General features: G+C 43.7%; 1 protein-coding gene across 1 annotated transcript; it reads left to right on the top strand.

Moving 5' to 3' along the window:
• Positions 1-4,325: 4,325 nt before the first annotated feature.
• On the top strand, positions 4,326-17,317 carry MPC1 (mitochondrial pyruvate carrier 1). Its single transcript, XM_088472521.1, has 4 exons — positions 4,326-4,400; positions 6,815-6,911; positions 10,473-10,605; positions 16,897-17,317. Exons 2-4 carry the CDS (start codon positions 6,869-6,871, stop codon positions 16,925-16,927), a joined length of 207 nt encoding a protein of 68 aa, XP_088328647.1. The 5' UTR covers positions 4,326-4,400; positions 6,815-6,868; the 3' UTR covers positions 16,928-17,317.
• The last annotated feature ends 2,373 nt before the right edge of the window (positions 17,318-19,690 follow it).

A 19,690-nucleotide genomic window follows, 5' to 3' on the forward strand; every position in this document is an offset into this window, starting at 1 on the left:
ACGCGTGGGAAAATTAATCTGCAAACTGCCACCTGTTGCAGCTTGTGATTGATTTGTGGTTTTACTTCCTGCACCCTTCCCAGTTGTTTTTCGGGCTGCAGGAGGAGCTCTTTTTGGTGGTTATGCATTACGATGTCGTAATCGTGCATCGCTCAGTAATGTCGCGTAGTGGATACGCGGCACTAACCTGCGCTGGCTTTCGTCTGGTCTCTTTGTTCAGGCTTTCCTATGTATCTGGTAGCCTGTTTCAGAAGTATCACACCTCCTATTGAGGAGGGTCCATAGTGGGGAAAAGTGGTTTGTTTTCTTTTCTTAATTAGCTATTTATTTTGATTTTTTTTTTACGGAAAGAGGAAATGGAAGTCTTGCCTGTGTGCATTTGTACACTTTATTTTTCTCTTCGCTTGATAGTACAATTTTATGCTATTGTTAGTTTTGCGTTCATCTTTGTGTTCTTTATGCCCCTCAGGTGATATTAACTTTCAAGTGTTTTTTTTTACACCCAGTCATAATTTGGTAGTTACAACACTTTTAACAAGTAGAACTTGTTTTTGTGTGTTTACATGCTGCCAGTTTTGTTCGTAACTATTTTTTTTCCTCCCCATTTAACACCCAGTGGATTTTTTTAAAATTTTTATGCTGGATACACAGTGGCCGATATATCGGTCATTCAGTTGAATTTCTTATATATAGTGGGTGTGTACCATCGATATATCTGTGAACAACGACATTCACAGACATATTGTGATGGCTGTGCAGCACAGCCAATGGCCAATATATCTGCAGATCAGCTGACCACCGCCCTGTACACTTGCTGCAGAGGCCACTGGGGACTGACATCACTTTAGTTGGAGAATGCCGGTTAGTGCGACTAAACACCCAGCTTTTGGCGCGCTAACCGGCATTCTCCGACTTAAGTGGTCTTAGTTGGACTTAACAACTCATCCTCGGGGCTATTCAGCATTGCGCTGAATTGAATCGAGCCCAATGAGTCCTGTTTGTCAAAATTGACATTTCAAATCCATAGTGACCTACAGAACTTTGTCTAACACTCTATCAAATGCTTAGACTGCCTAGCCTATCTCTACATCTCATGCTGTTACTGGTTTCTAGTAACTGCACAATTTAAATGGAGACTCCCCTTTTGTTCCTCAGGGCACAGCACTGATTTCACATTCTCAGCTGATCATTGTCCTTAGCACTATGACACTGCCTGAAAGGGTTAAGAGAATGGAAAAAAATGTCAGCCATGTATACGTGTCTGGTTGGGTCACAATTTGAGGAAATACAGAAGCCTCTGTCTAAGGGACAGGTTTACATCAACAATAATTTAGCTGCTGTCTAAAGCTGGGTAAACACTAAACGATGTGTATACCCAGTGATATGACTGACGACCCCAGCTAACATCGCGCGGCTGGTACACATTTGACGATCCGGTGCCTGACCACCCAATATGTCGGCCCTGCCGCATCTCGCTGCATGGTGTTGTCAGTCGCATGTTGAGCTGCATGTAGGGCCGACCTGACTATGCGGCTGAAGACCCCACGGGAACGCACTCCTTCCGACATAGTGGGTACACACTTAAGGATTTTGACGATTTGTATATTATCCGTCGGAATCTGGAAAATCATTCAAAATATCGCTAATTGTGTACCCCACTTTAGATCTTCATTTAGACAAAAATATAACAAACCTGTTAAGTAATGGTGCATACACACGATCAGATTTTTTCTTCAGATATGGACGATAACGATTTAAAAATCGTTCAGTCGTTCATATCTGATGAAAAATCGTTCATATCTGACATGCCTGAACGATGGACGATCAACGATGCGCGTTCCCGTTTGTCAGATAACGATATCTGACATCTGATGGGTTTGCAGTCAGACTTGGACGATTCCATTCATTTTAATGCAGTTAAAAATCGTTCAAATCGTTCAAAACTTTGGTCAAATCGTCCAAATCGTTCAAATCGTTTAATCGTTCAGTCGTTCATCTGACAAATCTGACAAGTCTGACAAATCTGACCGTGTGTACGCTCCATTACAGTGAAGAAGACGCGTTTTTCACAGTATAGGAGAATGTTTAATTTGTTTTTTTTAATTTTAAATACAGCAAGAATGAAAGCTTATCAGACTAAAAAACTATTCATGCCACTTTTAAATGTTGTGATGGAATGTGTGCGTGTTGGAATGTCACATGCACCAAGTACTGTAACCGTTTGGTACAAACGCTGAAGGGCAAAATGTAGCAAACTGTATTTCTGCAATCAGATCATATATACTGTACTAACTGCAGATTAAACTCCTAGTGGTTTTTATCCCCTAACCTTATGTCTTATGTTTTGGCCACTACTGAAAAGAGCCAGTTTCTTCATTCTAAAAGGCTTTAAGTAATAGCAAACAGAGTGGCAGTAATATTTTGTTATATAACATTTTTTTTTTAACCTTGGAGAAAGCGGAGGAATAGTGGCATAACATAAGTAATTCTCTTGAGATATTAGAAAATAATGTTTCTTTAATCTAGTTAATTATTTTAAGCCAAAGTCACATTCTAACATATCCGAAAAACAGATAGTCATAGGACTTAAAGGAACATTGCATCACAAACCTGGTAACTTCAGATCTGAACCATGAATGTCACATACATTGTTCAGCGGTAGTCTGATATTTCAATGCATCTCTGTTACAGCCATATCCGTGTAGTAGCACATCTTAAGTACATGTCCTAATGATGTCAATAAAAATCTACGAATGGAATCATCTGAGGTATTGGAACATCATTGGCCCTGCGTTTATGACTTAACTAATCCACACAACTCGGCAGGCAGGTTCTGAGAAGTACTCTGGAGCAACCAGCTGCAGAAGAGTGAATAGAGCATTGTGGTTACATCTAGTTATAAACTTACTCCTAGTGGCTGACTTCCTGAAAAACTTTCATAGATCTACATGGATGTACCCATCCCATTGCTCTTGAATATTACGGTAGACCAAAAGTTTTCTTATTGAGAAACTCAGCAAAATAATTAAATTGAAGTGAACTCTGCTTTACCTGTCATACTTAGGTTGAGTTATGTGGTAGTAGAGATGGCTGGGCTTCTGTGTTCACATTTTTTTGATTGGCAGCCAAGTATTATTTTATTTGCTACTGGACCACCAGCCCGTGACACCCTTGTAAGTGCTTTGCGGCATCCAGTTTGGGAATCGCTGTTCTACAGTACATAATTTATCCTATTTGCTTAACCCTCGCTGATCATTCTTCTATGCTTTAGTGTACACAGAACATATGTTGATTGACCCATCGACATTGGTATTTCCTGACAATGCCATCACTAGCAAATACACATCAACAGCTGTTAACTCAGGTTGTTTTTGTTTTACTTTATCGCTTTCCACTTAAATATCTCTCCAAGGCTTAGTACATTTACCCCTTAATCTACTAAATGTTGCTAATTTATTGCAAAGTGAGACCACTGTGTGTCCCATCAGCCACATGTTTGGGACATGGAAAAACAGCTGCTGACTTCACCTAAACACAATGCAAACTCCGACAATAGAAGAACTGGGACAATATAAACTTAGTAGCCATGTTCATTAACATATTTTGCAATATACTATTGTCCCTAAAGGGAATGAGATTCATCATATGCACACCTACTACACATGCTCATCTCACATGTCTTCATGTATATCAGTGCCTCAGGTGCCTTACTGTAGGAACCTGTTTCTACAGTAACTTAAGTCTGCTTCTCATAGAATGCCCTGGCTGTGACACATAATTATCTATCTCTGTATGTGCAGCATAGCACCGAGTGATAACTCCCCCCTACGGCGATCCCTGCTTGAGTACACCGCGTGGCAGCCTACTGCTGATGCGCTCTGTCTTAGTCCCAGTCGGCTCCACTGAGCATGCACGGGATCTCTCCAGCATCGCGAGATCCCACGTGCAGCAGGGACAGCACTGTCCCTGCTGTGAGGATAGGGCATCGCCAGGGTGCAGCTGTTGATAGCGACAGCTGCAGCAGGCAGAAGGGTCGGGCGAACTGACCGTTCATATCGCGCTGCTATCTTGTAGATAGCAGCGCCGATAATGACAGGGACGTATAGCGCCCCTGTCATTTACCGCCCAGCCCCCCAATTATACATGGGGGAGAAGCGGTATCAGCGCACATAATGTGTGCTGATGCCGCTTCGGTTGTTAATACAGCTACTTCAAATGTATTGTACTAAACATATGCAGCATATATCTCATAATGTATTGTACTAAAGAAATGTTTGAGTTTAGTTCTGTGTATATCATAGATTTCTAGCTAGCTAATAAGTTTTTTCTTTTTCTCCCCACATCTTACCGTGATTGTCTTCTGGATTTTTTAAAATATCGAATACAAAATCTACAGCACAGTAAGAATTTTATTACATTTCTTTCTTATTCTTAATTCTAGTTTTTAAAGTATTAGTTTGCAGGTGCACATACTTTCCTAAAATGCCTTGTATATTGATGTGGATCCCTCCCCTTTTACCAAAGTGTTTCTGAGAAGTATTGCTCCAGATCCATACAGATGTGTCCACATACACCTTTCCTCAAATCGTGCCAAATACTGTAGCCCAGGTCATCGCACCATGGAATTTGATACTTGGCAGTGCCAAAACACTTATGCTGGTTATACATAGTCAGATAAAATGTCTGACAGCCTGAAACCAGCAGATATTGTAGCCATGCACAGTGAGGTTTGTCACAGTGAGTGTAATAGCGTTCTTGCTAGGCTGTTTTAGCAGGGCGCCGCGCCTTGCCCCGCTGAAACAGCCTGTGAGTGCCGTCCCCTACACTGCCCAACGCGGCCGACGAGCAGGTCACACATTATCAGTTCTTTCGGACACATCGACCGATAATTTAGGCCAGATAATTGTATTATGTATGCCCAGCATTAACCTAAATATGCACGCAGTTCAACTGCTATGGTATGCTAGTCCATTGTGATTGCAATGCAAACTCAGCAATGTATAAAGATGCCCGCTCTACATTGCATACATCCTTAAGACTTGGCAGAATAGCAAAACATTCGGTACAATCGAGTACCATCGCAGCCTCACGCACACTTGTACAAGCCATGGCCTTACACAAAAATTGCTAACCACCACCCACGCTATGAGACCTCAGACTGCGTATCGCATCACAATGGATCATTTATGCACGCTCCTGCAGCGGCGTGCAAACGCACTGGCACGCCTGCGTTACACCCGATAACCCCCCAGTCACCACCAACAAACGGTGCTTTTTGTCAATTTGCGAGGGGTCTACGTACCCTCTGCAATCGCAGTCCCGATCCCAACAGCTGGTTTGCGTACCGTGATGCCTGCACAGAACGCAACAATCGGCCGATTGCGTGCATATTCTCATTTGCGTACGGTAGTGAATCAGGCCCCTAAGTTGAGGAAATAGTCAACAATCCATATTAAACAGGAAAGACATGTCTGATATGAGTACACCTAGCCATGCATCATCATGATTCTTCTGGAACTGTATAACAATCCCTTTGTGATAAAAACTAATCTTAAGTATCTGGTAAACGATTTGCAAACTAAGATGCAAAATTTGTTGAAAAATTGCACAAGAATGGAAAAAGTAGCAGTATAAAAGATTGCATCATGGTATTCGCACTAGGTGTATTGGGCCATATAGAGCACTTGGGATAGCTATATGAGGGCACGTCTGTACAGCATGCATTTTCTCACAAAGGTGCTTATTACAGTCATGTGTCTTGAACATGCTACACTTAGGCTAGAGGTAATGGAACTTGATTTTGGCATATACTGTCTTTTTACACTAGGTTATGCTAAGATGCACCATATACTGTACATAGCAAGCAGGCTCATTGCCTCTTAATGACATTTTAAAAAGTCAGTTTGTGTTGAAGGTTTATAATAGGTCCATTCATAGAGCATAGAAAAGCACTGTTTTGTGGTAAACAGGGCTTTTCTCTGCTCACTGCTGTTCACAAAGCGGGTTTCCTTGGAGAAGTTTATTACTTCTCCAGCAGTACGCCCGCTCCCTGGAAGAATCGAATCGCCTAACTTTTGTTTGGTGAGTGGTATGCTTTCCATTTTGCTTCGCATCTTCTATTCATCATTTCAGAATGGCGAACGGATGCTCGATGGGGGAGAAAGCAGTGAAGATAGCTGTCTCCCTGCCTTCTCCCAGGTCTCTCTGCCCCTTCACGTACAGCAGCCAATCAGAGGAGCCCAGGGCATATGTCTTGTCTCCTCTTCTTTTGTCTGACTACTGCCCAATCTGTCCCCGCAGTGACCGGCTGCTATATATTAGTAAGGTGGGTCACCTCTTTCTGGCTCCCAGTGCCCCCTCCCACAACATCCACCTCGGCTATAGTTAGGTGACCTGGCATATGCATATGGTGGATCACCTCTGCTGCCTGCCCGCTCCTCCTCGCTACCCCATCGCACAGCCCAACAACTCGCGGTCACCGCAGCTCCGTAGCAAGAAGCCCCGGCGCAATGCGCCAAAGGGGAGAGGTTTACCGAATGCAGAGGACCGCAGGAGAAGATTTGCATCGCTGGAACCCTGGATACCAGATCACATCGCAGGATAGGCAAGTATACATGAATTGCTACTTAGACCAGCTATATATTACATCATTATGGTGCGATCTATATAGTGAATAGACCCCCTAAGAAGCAAGGTATGTGCTTACCTAGGCTTTTTTTGTTTTGTTTTCCTGTAGTTGTGTTTTATGTTTTTCAATAAAATAATACTTCTTGATTCCATTTCTGATATTTAAAATAGTATTACTCCTTTCCAGCACTTCTGGGGACCAGTGGCTAACTGGGGACTCCCAATTGCTGCTATCAATGACATGAAAAAATCGCCTGAAATCATTAGTGGCCGTATGACATTTGGTAAGAGCTTCTATTAATTAATAAGTCCAAAACATCTCTTATTGAACTTGAAGGAATATAGGGATATCGCCACCTAAATGTTTTATGTCCCTATTTAGAGAGGCACCAGCACTGTACCTGTAAAAGGATCAATCTAATTTTTCATTAGGTAACAAAAGGAACATGTGGACAGTTGTTTAGCAATATATGACCAGTTATCTAGCAATGTCTCTAAACCCACTATTTTTATATTTAAAACAAACTGTCTTTATTTTATTTGTGTTGGCTGAGCAGAAAATAGCAACATATAAAGGTTGTGCAAAAAGTTCACTAATGATTTACATGTCTGAAAAGTCAATGCGTTTATTAGTACGATCTCTAGAATAGATACAAACTCCATCCTGTATCTTCCTCATGTAATATAATTTTTTTGTTTGTTTGTTGGAACCACAGTTTGGTATGTAAATGTAGTCAGTGGCTTATGCTGGCCACACACATAGCGATATTTTCCCCGATCTGGCTGATTCCGACACATTGGAACGACAGATCGTGTAAAATATGGCCAAATTGAGAGTAAATCGTGAGTCCCCACTCACGATGCGATGTGCGTCCCCGCTGGTCGCACATCGCATCGTCAGATCTGCCATGCAGTAGGGCAGATCTGACAATCTAGGACACGATGCACTGTGAAAGTCTGGATGCAGGAGAGATCGTTTGAAGATCGGACACCAAATCGTGTGCAGAGCTGCCGGGGAGAGTTTAAAGGGAAATCGTACACATCAGCTCATCGTGTGCTGATCGCTATGTCTGTGGCCAGCTTTACTTGTGCTATTGTGCTGAGAGTATATCTACTGCAGGAATATGGAGTGCTTATAGTGTACAGACAGTGTTGCAACTGGAATCTGCTACACTACCTGCAATGTGCAGATAAGCTCCAGGTTCCTGCAACAGGCAGTCACTACTATTAAGTAGTAAATGTTAAAGCTTCCACAGATTTTATGAAACCTCTTTCTTCTTCACTCCTCCATGGCAGCCGTTACTCTGGGTTAGTAACACATTCCCTTAGTTGTAGACAGGAAATTTTTCCACGGGGACCATCCCTTGGTGCATATAACCTAGCTCCTCCTGTGCCCTCCCTTGTCCTTTTTCCTGCTTTACTCAGCAGTAGAGTACAGAAGTTTATTTGTGTTCTCTATAAGACTTACCTTAGATTTTCTGCCCTACGATGTGCTATCTGGAGCTGCAGTCTGTGGCGGGGTGGCACCCATGGGGTATCACTAATAAGTGATCAGGCGATACCTGAAAGTGCTGGTTTTGCCTGGATAAAATCTTTGTGTGTGACCTGTGTGGCATGCCATCCTGTGTGGTTATGAATCAGGCCATTCAATAATGGTGCCCTGTGGGGAAAAAGTTGTTGCCCCATCAGACCTGGCTGCAACATTGGAGTTATCGGTAGTACACAGCTGCACTCAGGAGAGGTCCGATGTCGGTAGACTAGGATGCTTTTAAAGGTGGTTCTGCGCATGCCCGCCATACTGGTAGAAGTCATTAAAGATGGGACTGCACACCGGAAAGGAGTTTCCTTTGGCTCCGTGGATTTCAGAGCTGATTTCTGTGATCCTGATGAACAAAATGGACAAGAGCCTTTTCCCCTAAATCCTGTCAGCGCCCAAGCAAGGTAAGCACTCATTACAATGGGTGCTTGTGTGGACGATTGGATTAGTGCAAAATATTAAGATGCTGGCATATCTTTCTACGATGTGCCTGCAGTAGTGGTATCGAAGGAGAAGTTGTCAAAAAGATGCAGCTAACTACTACTGTAGATGTGCACGCAGCCTGTGATCTTTTTCCTAGTCGGCAGTCTAGCCAGCTTCAGGAGCTTATGAAATGGATGAAAAAAAAAATATATATATTATAAGTATCTTCCTCAGAGTGTGATATTGGAGAAGATTTTAGAACAGGACCTGTTTGAGGATAGATCAAAAAGAGGTAGTGTCTTTCCTGTACACAAAATCATTAAATAAATTGTGATTCTAGAATGGCAGCATTTGGATAAGTGGCAAGAAAGCCTTGCTAGAATTGAATGCATGTATCCTGTGAAGGACAAAAAATGTCTTTACTTGTTTGTAGTACCCAGAGTAGGTGCTCGGTTGAGGAATTGATGTCTAGAACAACCATTCCTCTAGATCAGTGATTTCCAACTCATACCTCAGGGGGCACTAACAGTGCATGGCTTCCATTTTTCCTAGTTGGCACACAGATTTGTACGTTACTGGCTGACACATTTTAAAAGATTCACAGGTGGAGCTAATTTTTTTTCACCTGTGTGAGGATACTTGGAAAACATGCATTATTAGCGCGTCCTGAGGAATGATTTTGGGAAACACTGTCCTAGAGGATGAAGCTTCATTTAAAAATGCAATGGATAAAGGATGGCAATATTTTAAAGGAAAAAAAATGTGGCTGTGTTCTTGTTCAGCAGATGGGCATTCCATAAATATTGGCAACATTACCATATGAAGGATCATTGCTTAAAGAAGCCCTGCAGACAGGGAGAATAGATGCCGGGCGCATGCGCCCAGCGTCTATTCTCCGGCGGTGACCGGGTCACCGCACATTTCTTCACCCGCTGGACACTGCGACCCGCGGGTGAAGACAGTTCCCGCAAGCTGTTAAGGCAGGGCGCTTTTTGCCGCCCAGAAAGAGGGCAGGGCGCCGCGCCCCGCTGAAACAGCCTTGCGGGAACGCTACATATGTATATGTAATGGCAAAAGTACTATCCTATAGAGTGCTATTTCTGCTGACGGGGGAAAGCAAGGCAAAAAGTGGTACTTTAGACAGAGAACAAAGAAGTCTAACTGGAGACTATATAAAAACCCATATGTATCTTTTTAAGAGCAGCATAACACAGTGAAATTTGAGAATAATCCAGTTTGTACTGTGCAAGGTTGTCGATATAGACTCCGCAGTAAATATTTTAGTTGGTAGAGAGTGAGAGCTGCTGCTCTCTGCCCTTCTTATTTTGAAAAGATCAAGGTTCATTTTCTCATTTATTGCTGGATATAATAAAATGGTTGTATCACTATTTGTTAGATGCTGTACATATATAAAATGACACAATTATATGTTTACAGTAATAGTGCATAAACACGGTAAGATTAAAATGGACGATATGAATGATATTGTTCATATTGTGCATTTTTCGGTGGCCAACGACCTGCGATGCCCGGGCTGTATGGACGATAACGATATCGTCCATCGCCCGTGCATGCAAGCCAACCTGGTCGATATCGATCAGGTTACTATAGGGACCCGCGATCGTTGAACGCGGGTTGTTGGCCATCGTTGATGGGTTCATGGTGTGCTGGATGCTCAATATCGATCGTACAACGTTATCGTTGATTGTCCGTGTGTATGCACCATAAGTGTGACATGCTATGTGCATCTACACAATTACTAATATAGGCTGTATTACATTAATTTAAAGGTCTTTTGTGTGGATCTGAATGATGAACTTAAGGATGATTTCTACATATGTCTAATTTATTAATTGGTACCAATTTTTTTTTCTATATTTTTCAGCCCTCACCTGCTATTCACTGCTTTTTATGAGGTTTGCTTACAAAGTGCAGCCCAGGAACTGGCTACTGTTTGCATGTCACTTTACTAATGAAGGAGCACAACTCATTCAAGGCACGCGGCTGATCAAGTACAAGTAAGTTCTGAGGGTATATTGCTAATGGGTCCAACCTGTGAATTCCCAGAAGAGACTTCTCCCTGCTGCAAATATTCTAGCTTGGGGTGGTAGTTCTGCCACTAGACATTTTCTTCACCAAAATATTACGAAACATAATGTAAATAGAATATAAAGGCTAAGGGGCTATATATCAATCTAATTTTTCATAAAATTTTGCCGATACAGAAGTTTTTGCATAATTTTATCTATTCCCACTGAAATTTCCGGCAGATGGCTAATTAGTGCTGCAGATTGCAGTCCCCATTATAAACTGTACCAACTTCACTTTTTTTCCTCAGGGTCCATAGGGATTCACATGGATACTATGGGGATAATGTGGTTCGAGTGATCCATACACCAAACGGTTAAGCTTATAGGTCAGAGAATGCCCCAGGTCCTCCTCCACATATACCCCGGCCACAGGCATACAGTTTTTTCATTTGATGTGGCAGGCTTCAAGATGCACTTTTTAAAGGTCATGGGTCATGGCAGAGCTTGCTAGTGACGAAGCTGGGACCCGGACTGCAACCAGGTGCATGGATATGTCAGATAAGGCGATTCCTCGCTTACAGGGATTAGCTTGCGGATGTCCTTGCTTCCGGCACTTGAAGCCGCTGTAGTGAGGGCCCGGGGTCGTCCGCTCCCTCACTAGACCACCAGGCCCTTATTGTGTGACGCCGGGGATCGGCAGCAGACGCTTCTGCCATGAGGCCAGCATACCCGGCCGGTTGATGCAGCTTAGGGGAGGTAGGCTATCCCCAGACGCAGATCCATCAAAGGTTTTCCCGCATCTGGGTCGCTCCTCCTACCCTCCTCGTGTATATGAGATGCTCACAGTCCACTATCTGTTCTCTGCTGAAGCGGTTGGGTCTCAGGAGGTTTTGGGTCAGTCTCCCTGTATACCTCTCCTTTAAGTCTGGTATATAGTGCTCTATTTCCTACCAAGTTTGAGTAGTTGATTTAGGGTCCATTGCAACTAATTTACATATGCATTGTATGTGACTTTTTGGCAGCTGCTGTGTTAATAATGCTTTTTATTTCTGACTGTCAGTTACAACTATCACGGTTTTTTTTTTTTCTCCTCATCCCTCTGATACAGGTAGGTGGGTTTTTTTTCTCTGTACTTCACATTTACTAGTTATTTGCGAAGGCTGTCACATTGCATAGCATTATTACCTTTATAATTGATATGTCTAAAGGTAAAGGGAAACAGGAGGTTGAGGCCCCTGTGTCACTTGATGAAAATCCTCTAATTAGTTTCGCTTCCACTACATGAAGCTTTATCAAAGAGCATGCTTTTTGATAAAGCTTCATGTAATGGAAGCGAAACTAGTTAGAGGAGTTTCATCAAGTGACAGTCGTTTTGCTGACTTTGGATACCCGTTTATTTTCCACGGAGAGCCATAAGCGCTACACATTGCAGTGACGGTGCCCGCTGGCTGGATTCAAGACGGTGAGAGATAACCAGGCGGTCATGTGTTGACCATATTACAGCCTCTGGATTTCCCCGTCAGAGGATAACCTTGTCCATTGGCCAGGCGGTAGGAGATACCAATAACCGCTACACCTCTTCAGGATATATAGGTGGATTATATGTGCGCTACGAATTAGAATGGAGTCCGTGTTTCCTAAATAACATTGTACTGTTTACACCTTTGGAAAACATTCCAGCGCTACCCCTTGTCAAAACCCGGAGGTAAAATCAAAGGGGTTAAATCAAAGGGGTTATTAGGACTCTCATACGTGGATTTTGATCGGGTGAGAACTGTCAGATTAAGATTGGTCACAGTTTACATGCAATATACAATATTTTTATATTTTTAGGTTTTCTTTAGTAAACCTGTCAGTTATGCAGGTTTCTATTAGGAATCAAGAGGTTCCATGGTAATATATGATAGTCTGTACAGACTTTTACAATATTAAGGTGATTGTTATGTCATTTGTATACCATTACTGATATGCTTATTGTGTATTTATTAAATAAATTCATGGTAGATTTATTTGGTGTCTTGAATTCATTTCTGCCACATTAAGTATTTATTTGTAATTACAAATCCAATTAGCGCAACACCATTTGTGTATTATCTTTGTTTGGGATCATCAGCAGGTGATTTTTTATTGGCTTTACACAGACCCATAGGTGTTTGCAGCTGTGGTCTATTATTCTATTGTAGTTTATTAGCGCCAGGCTGTTATTTGGTGGGACATAAAGATTATCCGTGTACCCAAGTACCGTATGGAGACTCTTCGATCAGTGATTTTGGCAATGGAGCCTGGTGATTTTATGGCTTCCCTGGACATACAGTATTCGTATCTGCTTGTACCTATTACGCCATCCCACCAACAATTTCTAAAGTTTGCTGTTCTGCAACAACATTACCGATTTCAGGCACTGCCCTATGGTCTATCAACGGCCCCTCAGGTCTTCACCAAAATAATGTCGGTTATGACTGCCTACCTCAGTCATTAGGGAATCAGAATACTTCCATACCTGGATGACCTTCTGATATTGGCACAGTCTCCAGCTGTTTTACAACACCATCTCCAACTGACCATTGCCTGCCTACAGACACACGGGTGTATCATCAATTGGAAGAAGTCCCCTCTTTCTCCGATACAGTGGATGGTACATCTGGTGGCACTTCTGGATTCTCAGACACCAAGGGTGTTTTTGCCAAGGGACAAGTTTGAGGCGCTATCATTGTGAGTACGCAATCGATGGGTATCCATTCTATCAGCGATGCATGTCTTTGGGTCAATGGTATCCACCTTCGACATGGTGGAATATGCTCCGTTTCACTCCAGACCTCTGCAGCAATTGATTTTCTCCCGTTGGAACGGACAGTATAATCTAATACGGTCCCAGAGGATCCTTCTCACTCTAGAGGTCCGTCTCTCTCTCTTGGTGGCTACAAAAGGTTTCATCTGGACAAAGGTTGCCAATTCTGGATTCCAAATTGGGTGCTTCTCACCACAAATGCCAGTCTTTGCGAATTGGGGGGCGGTGACAGGTCATTACACCTTTCAGGGAAGATTGACAAATCAGGAAAGTCATCTTCCCATAAACATTCTGGAGCTTTGAGCAGTATACAAAGCCCTTAACATGGCACAGGACCTGCTCCAGGGCAGGGCGGTCCAGGCCCGGTCCGACAACTCGAACACAGTAGCCTATCTCAATCATCAAGGAGGCACACAGTCATGCAGCCATGAAAAACATTCTGATTTGGGTAGAAGGTCGTCTTCCGGCTATCTAGGCAAAATTCATCCCGGGAGTCCTCAACTGAGAAGTGTATTTCCTAAGTCAGGCCATACACACCGGAAAGTGGGCTCTTCACCCGGGGGGTTTTCAACTCCTTGTGAACAAATTGGGCCTACCAGACGCAGACCTCATGGCCTCACGTCACAACCACAAGGTCCCCAGGTATGGATCCAGGACCACAGACCCCTCTGCACCATTCATAGACACACTGGCAGTGAGATGGGATTTCAAGCTGGTGTATCTCTTTCCTCCAATTTCCCTCCTCCCAAGGGTCCTCCGGAAATTCAAGCAGGAAGGTAGAAAATTGATACTAGTAGCTCCTGCTTGGCCCAGACGCAATTGGTTCACAGACATACGGATTCTATCCATAGACGTTCCGTTTCCTCTTTGGCTGGATCTGTTAGCGCAGGGTACCTGCCTACATTCAGACTTACCCCATCTGTTTTTGACTGCGTGGCTCTTGAGTCTTCCATCTTAAGAGCCAAAGGTTTCTCCAGCTCTGTAATTCAAATGATGCTTAGGGCACGAAAACTTTCCTCTGCTCGCATCTGTTAGAGTTTGGCATTCTTTTGGTCAATGGTGTTCCCACAGAAAGTATGACCTTAAGGTTTTTAGGGTTTCCCAGGTATTTGCTTTTCTCCTGGCTGGGTTAGACCTCTGTCTCCGCCTGGCCACCTTGAGAGTACAGGTGGCCAGGCGGGCGAGCGCTCGCTCTGAATCAGGGCAGACACTGTTTTTTTTTTTTTTTTTTTATTAGGAGCGGCCTCCCGGTCGCTCGCATAGCTGTGGGTGACCACCCACAGCTATAGCGAGCAGCCATGGTGATGGTCGCGATGGTCATCGGGCTTGCGACGAGACCCTTGTGGTGGGGTCTCGTTCATCACAAGCCCCAGAGAGCTTTCGTGATGTCAGTGGGGCTGCCCCCAAACGTCAACGCCTCCATTTGGGCATCCACCCCCCCCCCCCCCCCCGGCCCGCCCACCAAACGGGGCGAGCTGTCACTCAACATCGACAGCTCGCCCCCTTTGGTGCGAGACCCGGAGCGACAGATTGCCCGTCGCTAGCCGAGTCTCGCGCATGTGCACGACTGAGCTGTCTCCGTCGTGCGCATGTGCTGTGGGCCACCATAGACTCGGTTGAGTGTGCTCAGAGCTTGCGACCGGGTCTGAATCAGGCCCAGATTTCTGTGTTGTCAGTTTGCTTCCAGCGACTGATTGCTTCTTTGCCGGATGTTAGAACTATTTTACAGGGTGTTCTCAGAGTTCAGCCACCCTTTGTCGCATTGGGGGGCACTGTGGGATTTGTCCTTTTGTTCTCAAGGGGCTCCAGGTTCCCCAATTTGAACCACTGGACTCAGTAGATTTGAAATGGTTGACAGCAAATATACCTTTTTCTCCTCACTATCTCTTCTGCACGCAGTGTCTCTGACTTGGCAGCGCTCTCGTCGCTTCACCTTTTTGATTTTTCACCAGAATAGTGCTGTTCTCTGTTCAGGGACGGGTTACCTTCCAAAGGTAGTGTCCCGTTTTCATGTGAATGAAGAGATTGTGGTTCCAGCTTTTCAGTCTTCAGACCTTTCTGTAGATGAAGCCTCCCTGGATGTGGATCGTGCTCTCCGTATCTATGTTGATGGTACACTCTTAGAAAATCAGACTCTCTTTTTGTTATATGGTATTCACAAATGAGGAAGGCTAGCTGACAAACTGGCTCGATGGTTACGTATGAGTATCTCTCAGGCCTGCACGTAGGCTGATCTCTCTGTTCCAAACACGGCGACGGCACATTCTCCCCGGTCTATGGGACCATCGTGGGTGTTTCGTCGTGGTGCCTCTGGAGAGCAATTGTTCAAGGCAGCCACGTGGTCTTCTGTCCACACTTTTCTTAGGCTCTACGCCTTTGATACTTTTGCCTCTCAGGATGCTTCCTTTGGGTGGCGGGTTCTCCTTTCTGCTCAGGAGCGTCCCCACCCTTAGGGGAACTACTTTAGGACATCCCCATGGTATCCCTGTGGATCCCTATGGACCTGAAGAAGAAAATAAGAGTTATGGTAGACTTGCCTTTATCTCATTTTCTTCGTAGTCCACAGGGCACCCACTCTGACGCACCTGGTTGCATTGGGTAATTTTTCTTTCGGTCGCGGATTCCCTTTTTTTTTCTATTAGTGTTTCTGGTGTACGGTTGTTCTTCCTTCTCCTCTGTCCTTCTCTTGCCTTGGGCTTGTTTATAAAAATTAATGCCTGTGGCCGGGGGGTGGGGTGTATGTGGAGGAAGACCTGGGGCATCCTGGGAGTTAACAGCTTAGCTGTTTGGTTCCTTGATTACTCCAACCACATTATCCCTGTGGACCCTATGGACTTCGAAGAAAAAGGTAAGTCTACAATAACTCGTATTTTTGGAGTTTGGCCCCATTGGTTTACAATATCCTCAGATTGTTTTATGTCTATTGAGACATTCTTGCTGGAGTACCCTCCGTCTGACTCTGGAAACTGACACTGTGTTCATGTGCGGTTAAAGATTCCTAGGAGGAGTCTTTAAAAAAAAAAAAAAATGAAAAATTTCTCTGATATGCTCGGGATACAGATACCCCCAGGTTCATTGTGGCTGATCGCACCACAAACATCGCACGCACCGCGATACGCTATGGCGTGTCCTCGATCAATCCATTCAATCCCATGGAGGCGCGAATGCGCGTCTCGCGCCACACGGAGTGATTCGCTGAGCTGCAGGCAAGGATGTATAACTAACAAGGACAGCAGTTATAGCTACCGCTATCCCTGTGAGTGAGTTAGTACATAGCAGGGACATTTTTGTAAAAAAAAAAAGTGTCACAAGATGGTCTGTTAATAATTGTGGACTTGCCATTTATTAATGAATATAAATAATTATTCATTATTCCTGTGTTCATGGCTTTAATTTTAAATTTGGTCCTCTTATATGCTCTAGCAGTCCTATGCAAATGATCCTGGTATACTTTGTTAGTATCGTTGTCCCTAAAATATTCTCTCTTCTAGAATGTCTAAAAAAGAAACGAAGGAGAAATAGAAGAATGAAAAGGCCTTCTCCACCCTGAGATACCTCCCTCTGATAGAACCATAGGATCTTGCCAACAGATTATTTGCACTGCACATTGTTTTTTTTCTTTACTAATCCAGAACTTGACATCTACCACTACAGTCTGTATAACCTACTGGGTTCCGAACATATATTTATGCTAACCCTGCCCTATTTCCAGTGCGTCTCTGGCCTATGTGAACACGGAGTGTGAGTAACTATGGGACAAGGTATAAGTTATCATCTCAGATGCCTTAGTTTTAATTCATTCAAATTCAGATCTGACTGATCTTACTAATGAAGTGAAAGCCTTTATAGAAAGCTCATGTTGCTCATATCTGATATGAATTTTTAAGCAAACAATAAAATCGTTGTACAAGAGTGTAATGTTTCTACAGTGACTCTGAAATTTTTTAGGTGCCAGTGTGATTAACTTGTACTTGTAGCCACTTACTAATATTGTGCACTGTATAGATTTTTTTTTTGTCACCAATAATTTGCATGTTAAATTAAATTTCCAGTAATTTAAACATATATTCCATTGTGTGAAAATATTTTGAAAATATCGAATAAATAGCACTGTAAAATTACAGATGGGTCCTCATACATCCAGCCTCCCTGCGCGTTAAACAGCCCTTCTAGTCATGCCATGCCCTGGAGTGACTCTGTAGCACCAAACGTCTTTTGTGCTACTTTTTACCTTCAAATGCGTCCTATGCACACAGTGATGCGAATAGATGGCACAAGCAGCTTCTGCTGATTAAAATGATATGCAGCATACCTATGTTCTGTGAGCGAGTGCGGGTTTATCTGCATGTGAAACACTACATTAGTGTCAGCGGCTGTAACACTGTAACGTAGCGTTTCGCATGCAGATACACCCACACTCGCTCACAGAATATAGGCATGCTACATATCATTTTAATCACTAGATGCTTGTGCTACCTATTTGCATCGCTGTACGAATAAGACGCATTTGAGGGTATAAGTCGCACAAAAGATGCTCGTCGCTACCAAGTCACATGGAGCTCTGTCGTTACGTGTGGTGCACGAAGGATAGCTTTACGTGGACACATCTGTATCTTTCTATAAAAGGTAAATTATGTGCATTGTATCCATTTAGGGAATTCTGCATAATTTATTCCACTAACTAGATTAGTGGAGAAAATAAAATACAAAGTAGCTGCAGTCAACAACAAGAGGTTCAATGTCTGTGAAAAACAGTTTGTATGGCTCTGTGAGATGTTGGTTCTGTACAAATCCAAGACCTTACATCGTTAAGCATCACTGTTTTGGGGCAAACTATTGTTTCTGTAGATGATTCTAGAGAATGGCACCAAAAAGCATAAGAAAGATGAGACAATGATGTAAACTATGAAAAAGTCAGTTATTCACCAGACAATGATCCATTGTCATCCAATAAAAATAATCCAAAGGAGAGACACTGGCCTATCAAGCTGTTATAAATCTCCTGTAAAGTGCTAATTAGGGCCGAGGATCGCAGTATTCATTATCAACGGGGCCTACGATCTGACCCCTATGTACTAAACCCTAGAAAGTGAAGCTTTTTGGAGTTTAGCCCCGGTAGTTTACACCATCAGATGGTGTTAACTACTGTAAGCCTATGGATGCTCCAGGTGTAGGAGAGAGCTCTTTCGATCTCTCGCAGGCCCCGGCTGGCTTCGGAGGCTGACACTGCGTATGCAGACTGTCAGCTTTTGGAGCTTGCCGGGGACTGTGAAAGAAGTCTGCAGTTTGCCGGTGATCTAACTCTAAGGGACATCGGTTACCGCAACCTATTTGCCCATGGTACGGACATCTCTACCTTGGTAAATGACGGAGATCGGGTGGTTTCCGTCATTTGCTGGGCCGCCAGCCAATCAAAGGCCGTTCTAGAGTAAGCGACCGCTGATTGGCTGTAAACCGCATGGCTATCCATCAGTGGCTGCTTAATCTAGAGCTGCCTCCTATTGGCTGGTGGTCTGGCAAATGACAGAAACCACCCAGGCTCAGTCATTTAACGGGGTATAGATGTATGTGGTAACACATACATCTCTACAGTGTCCGATTGGTCTGGGTTATTCGAGTTATTTTGCCAAAGCCGGGACTCTACTGGAGAAGAGGACCGACCTGCGCCAGTAGGTGAGTATTTATTTATTTTTCTAGGAAAACCCTGTGAAGGATCAATCACCGGGGAGAAGGTGAGTATGTGTGTGTGTGTGTGTTTAGTATGTAATAAAATTTTACTATTGTGTGTGTGTGTGTGTGTGTGTGTGTGTGTGTGCTGTTTATTTTACTATTGAAGTATTTTTTTTTTTTTTACAGTGGGGGTACGGGTGTAGGCCCGCCTTTTAGTTCCACAAGTGCCAAATGGCAGGCACGCTGGCACATGTAGTACCACTGTAAAATCAATAGTATTCATCTATTAGTCACACTATTACCCCTCCATCAGCCAGAGGTGGAGGGAAAGTCCCCGGGCTTCAGCACAGGCCAGGAGTGCTTAGGAGAGGTGGGGACCCCTCCTCCGAGATCCCTGGCCTGGGCAGCTTGGGATGTTTAATGCTTTTGCTGGGGTGACCTGGTGAAAGGGTCCCCTGGCTGTGGCATTACACCTCAGCCAGTTTGAATCCAGATCTGGTTTTAAAAATATGTGGAACCCCATGCCATATTTTTTTTTTTTTTTTTTCCCCCGTATTTTCAAAACCGGGGCTGGCTCAGGGAGCCCAGTGCTGGTTCACAAAATATTGGGGGACC

The sequence above is a fragment of the Taudactylus pleione genome, unplaced genomic scaffold (assembly GCF_031769625.1).
Source record: "Taudactylus pleione unplaced genomic scaffold, aTauple2 ptg000125l, whole genome shotgun sequence".
Classification (NCBI taxonomy): Eukaryota; Metazoa; Chordata; class Amphibia; order Anura; family Myobatrachidae; genus Taudactylus; species Taudactylus pleione.

Excerpts from the sequence above, each read along its gene's own strand:
- MPC1 (XM_088472521.1), top strand. The coding sequence starts at position 6,869 with ATGAAAAAATCGCCTGAAATCATTAGTGGCCGTATGACATTTG. Across the intron at positions 6,912-10,472 it reads TAGTGGCCGTATGACATTTG|CCCTCACCTGCTATTCACTG; the intron begins GTAAGAGCTTCT and ends TATATTTTTCAG. Across the intron at positions 10,606-16,896 it reads ACGCGGCTGATCAAGTACAA|AATGTCTAAAAAAGAAACGA; the intron begins GTAAGTTCTGAG and ends TCTCTCTTCTAG.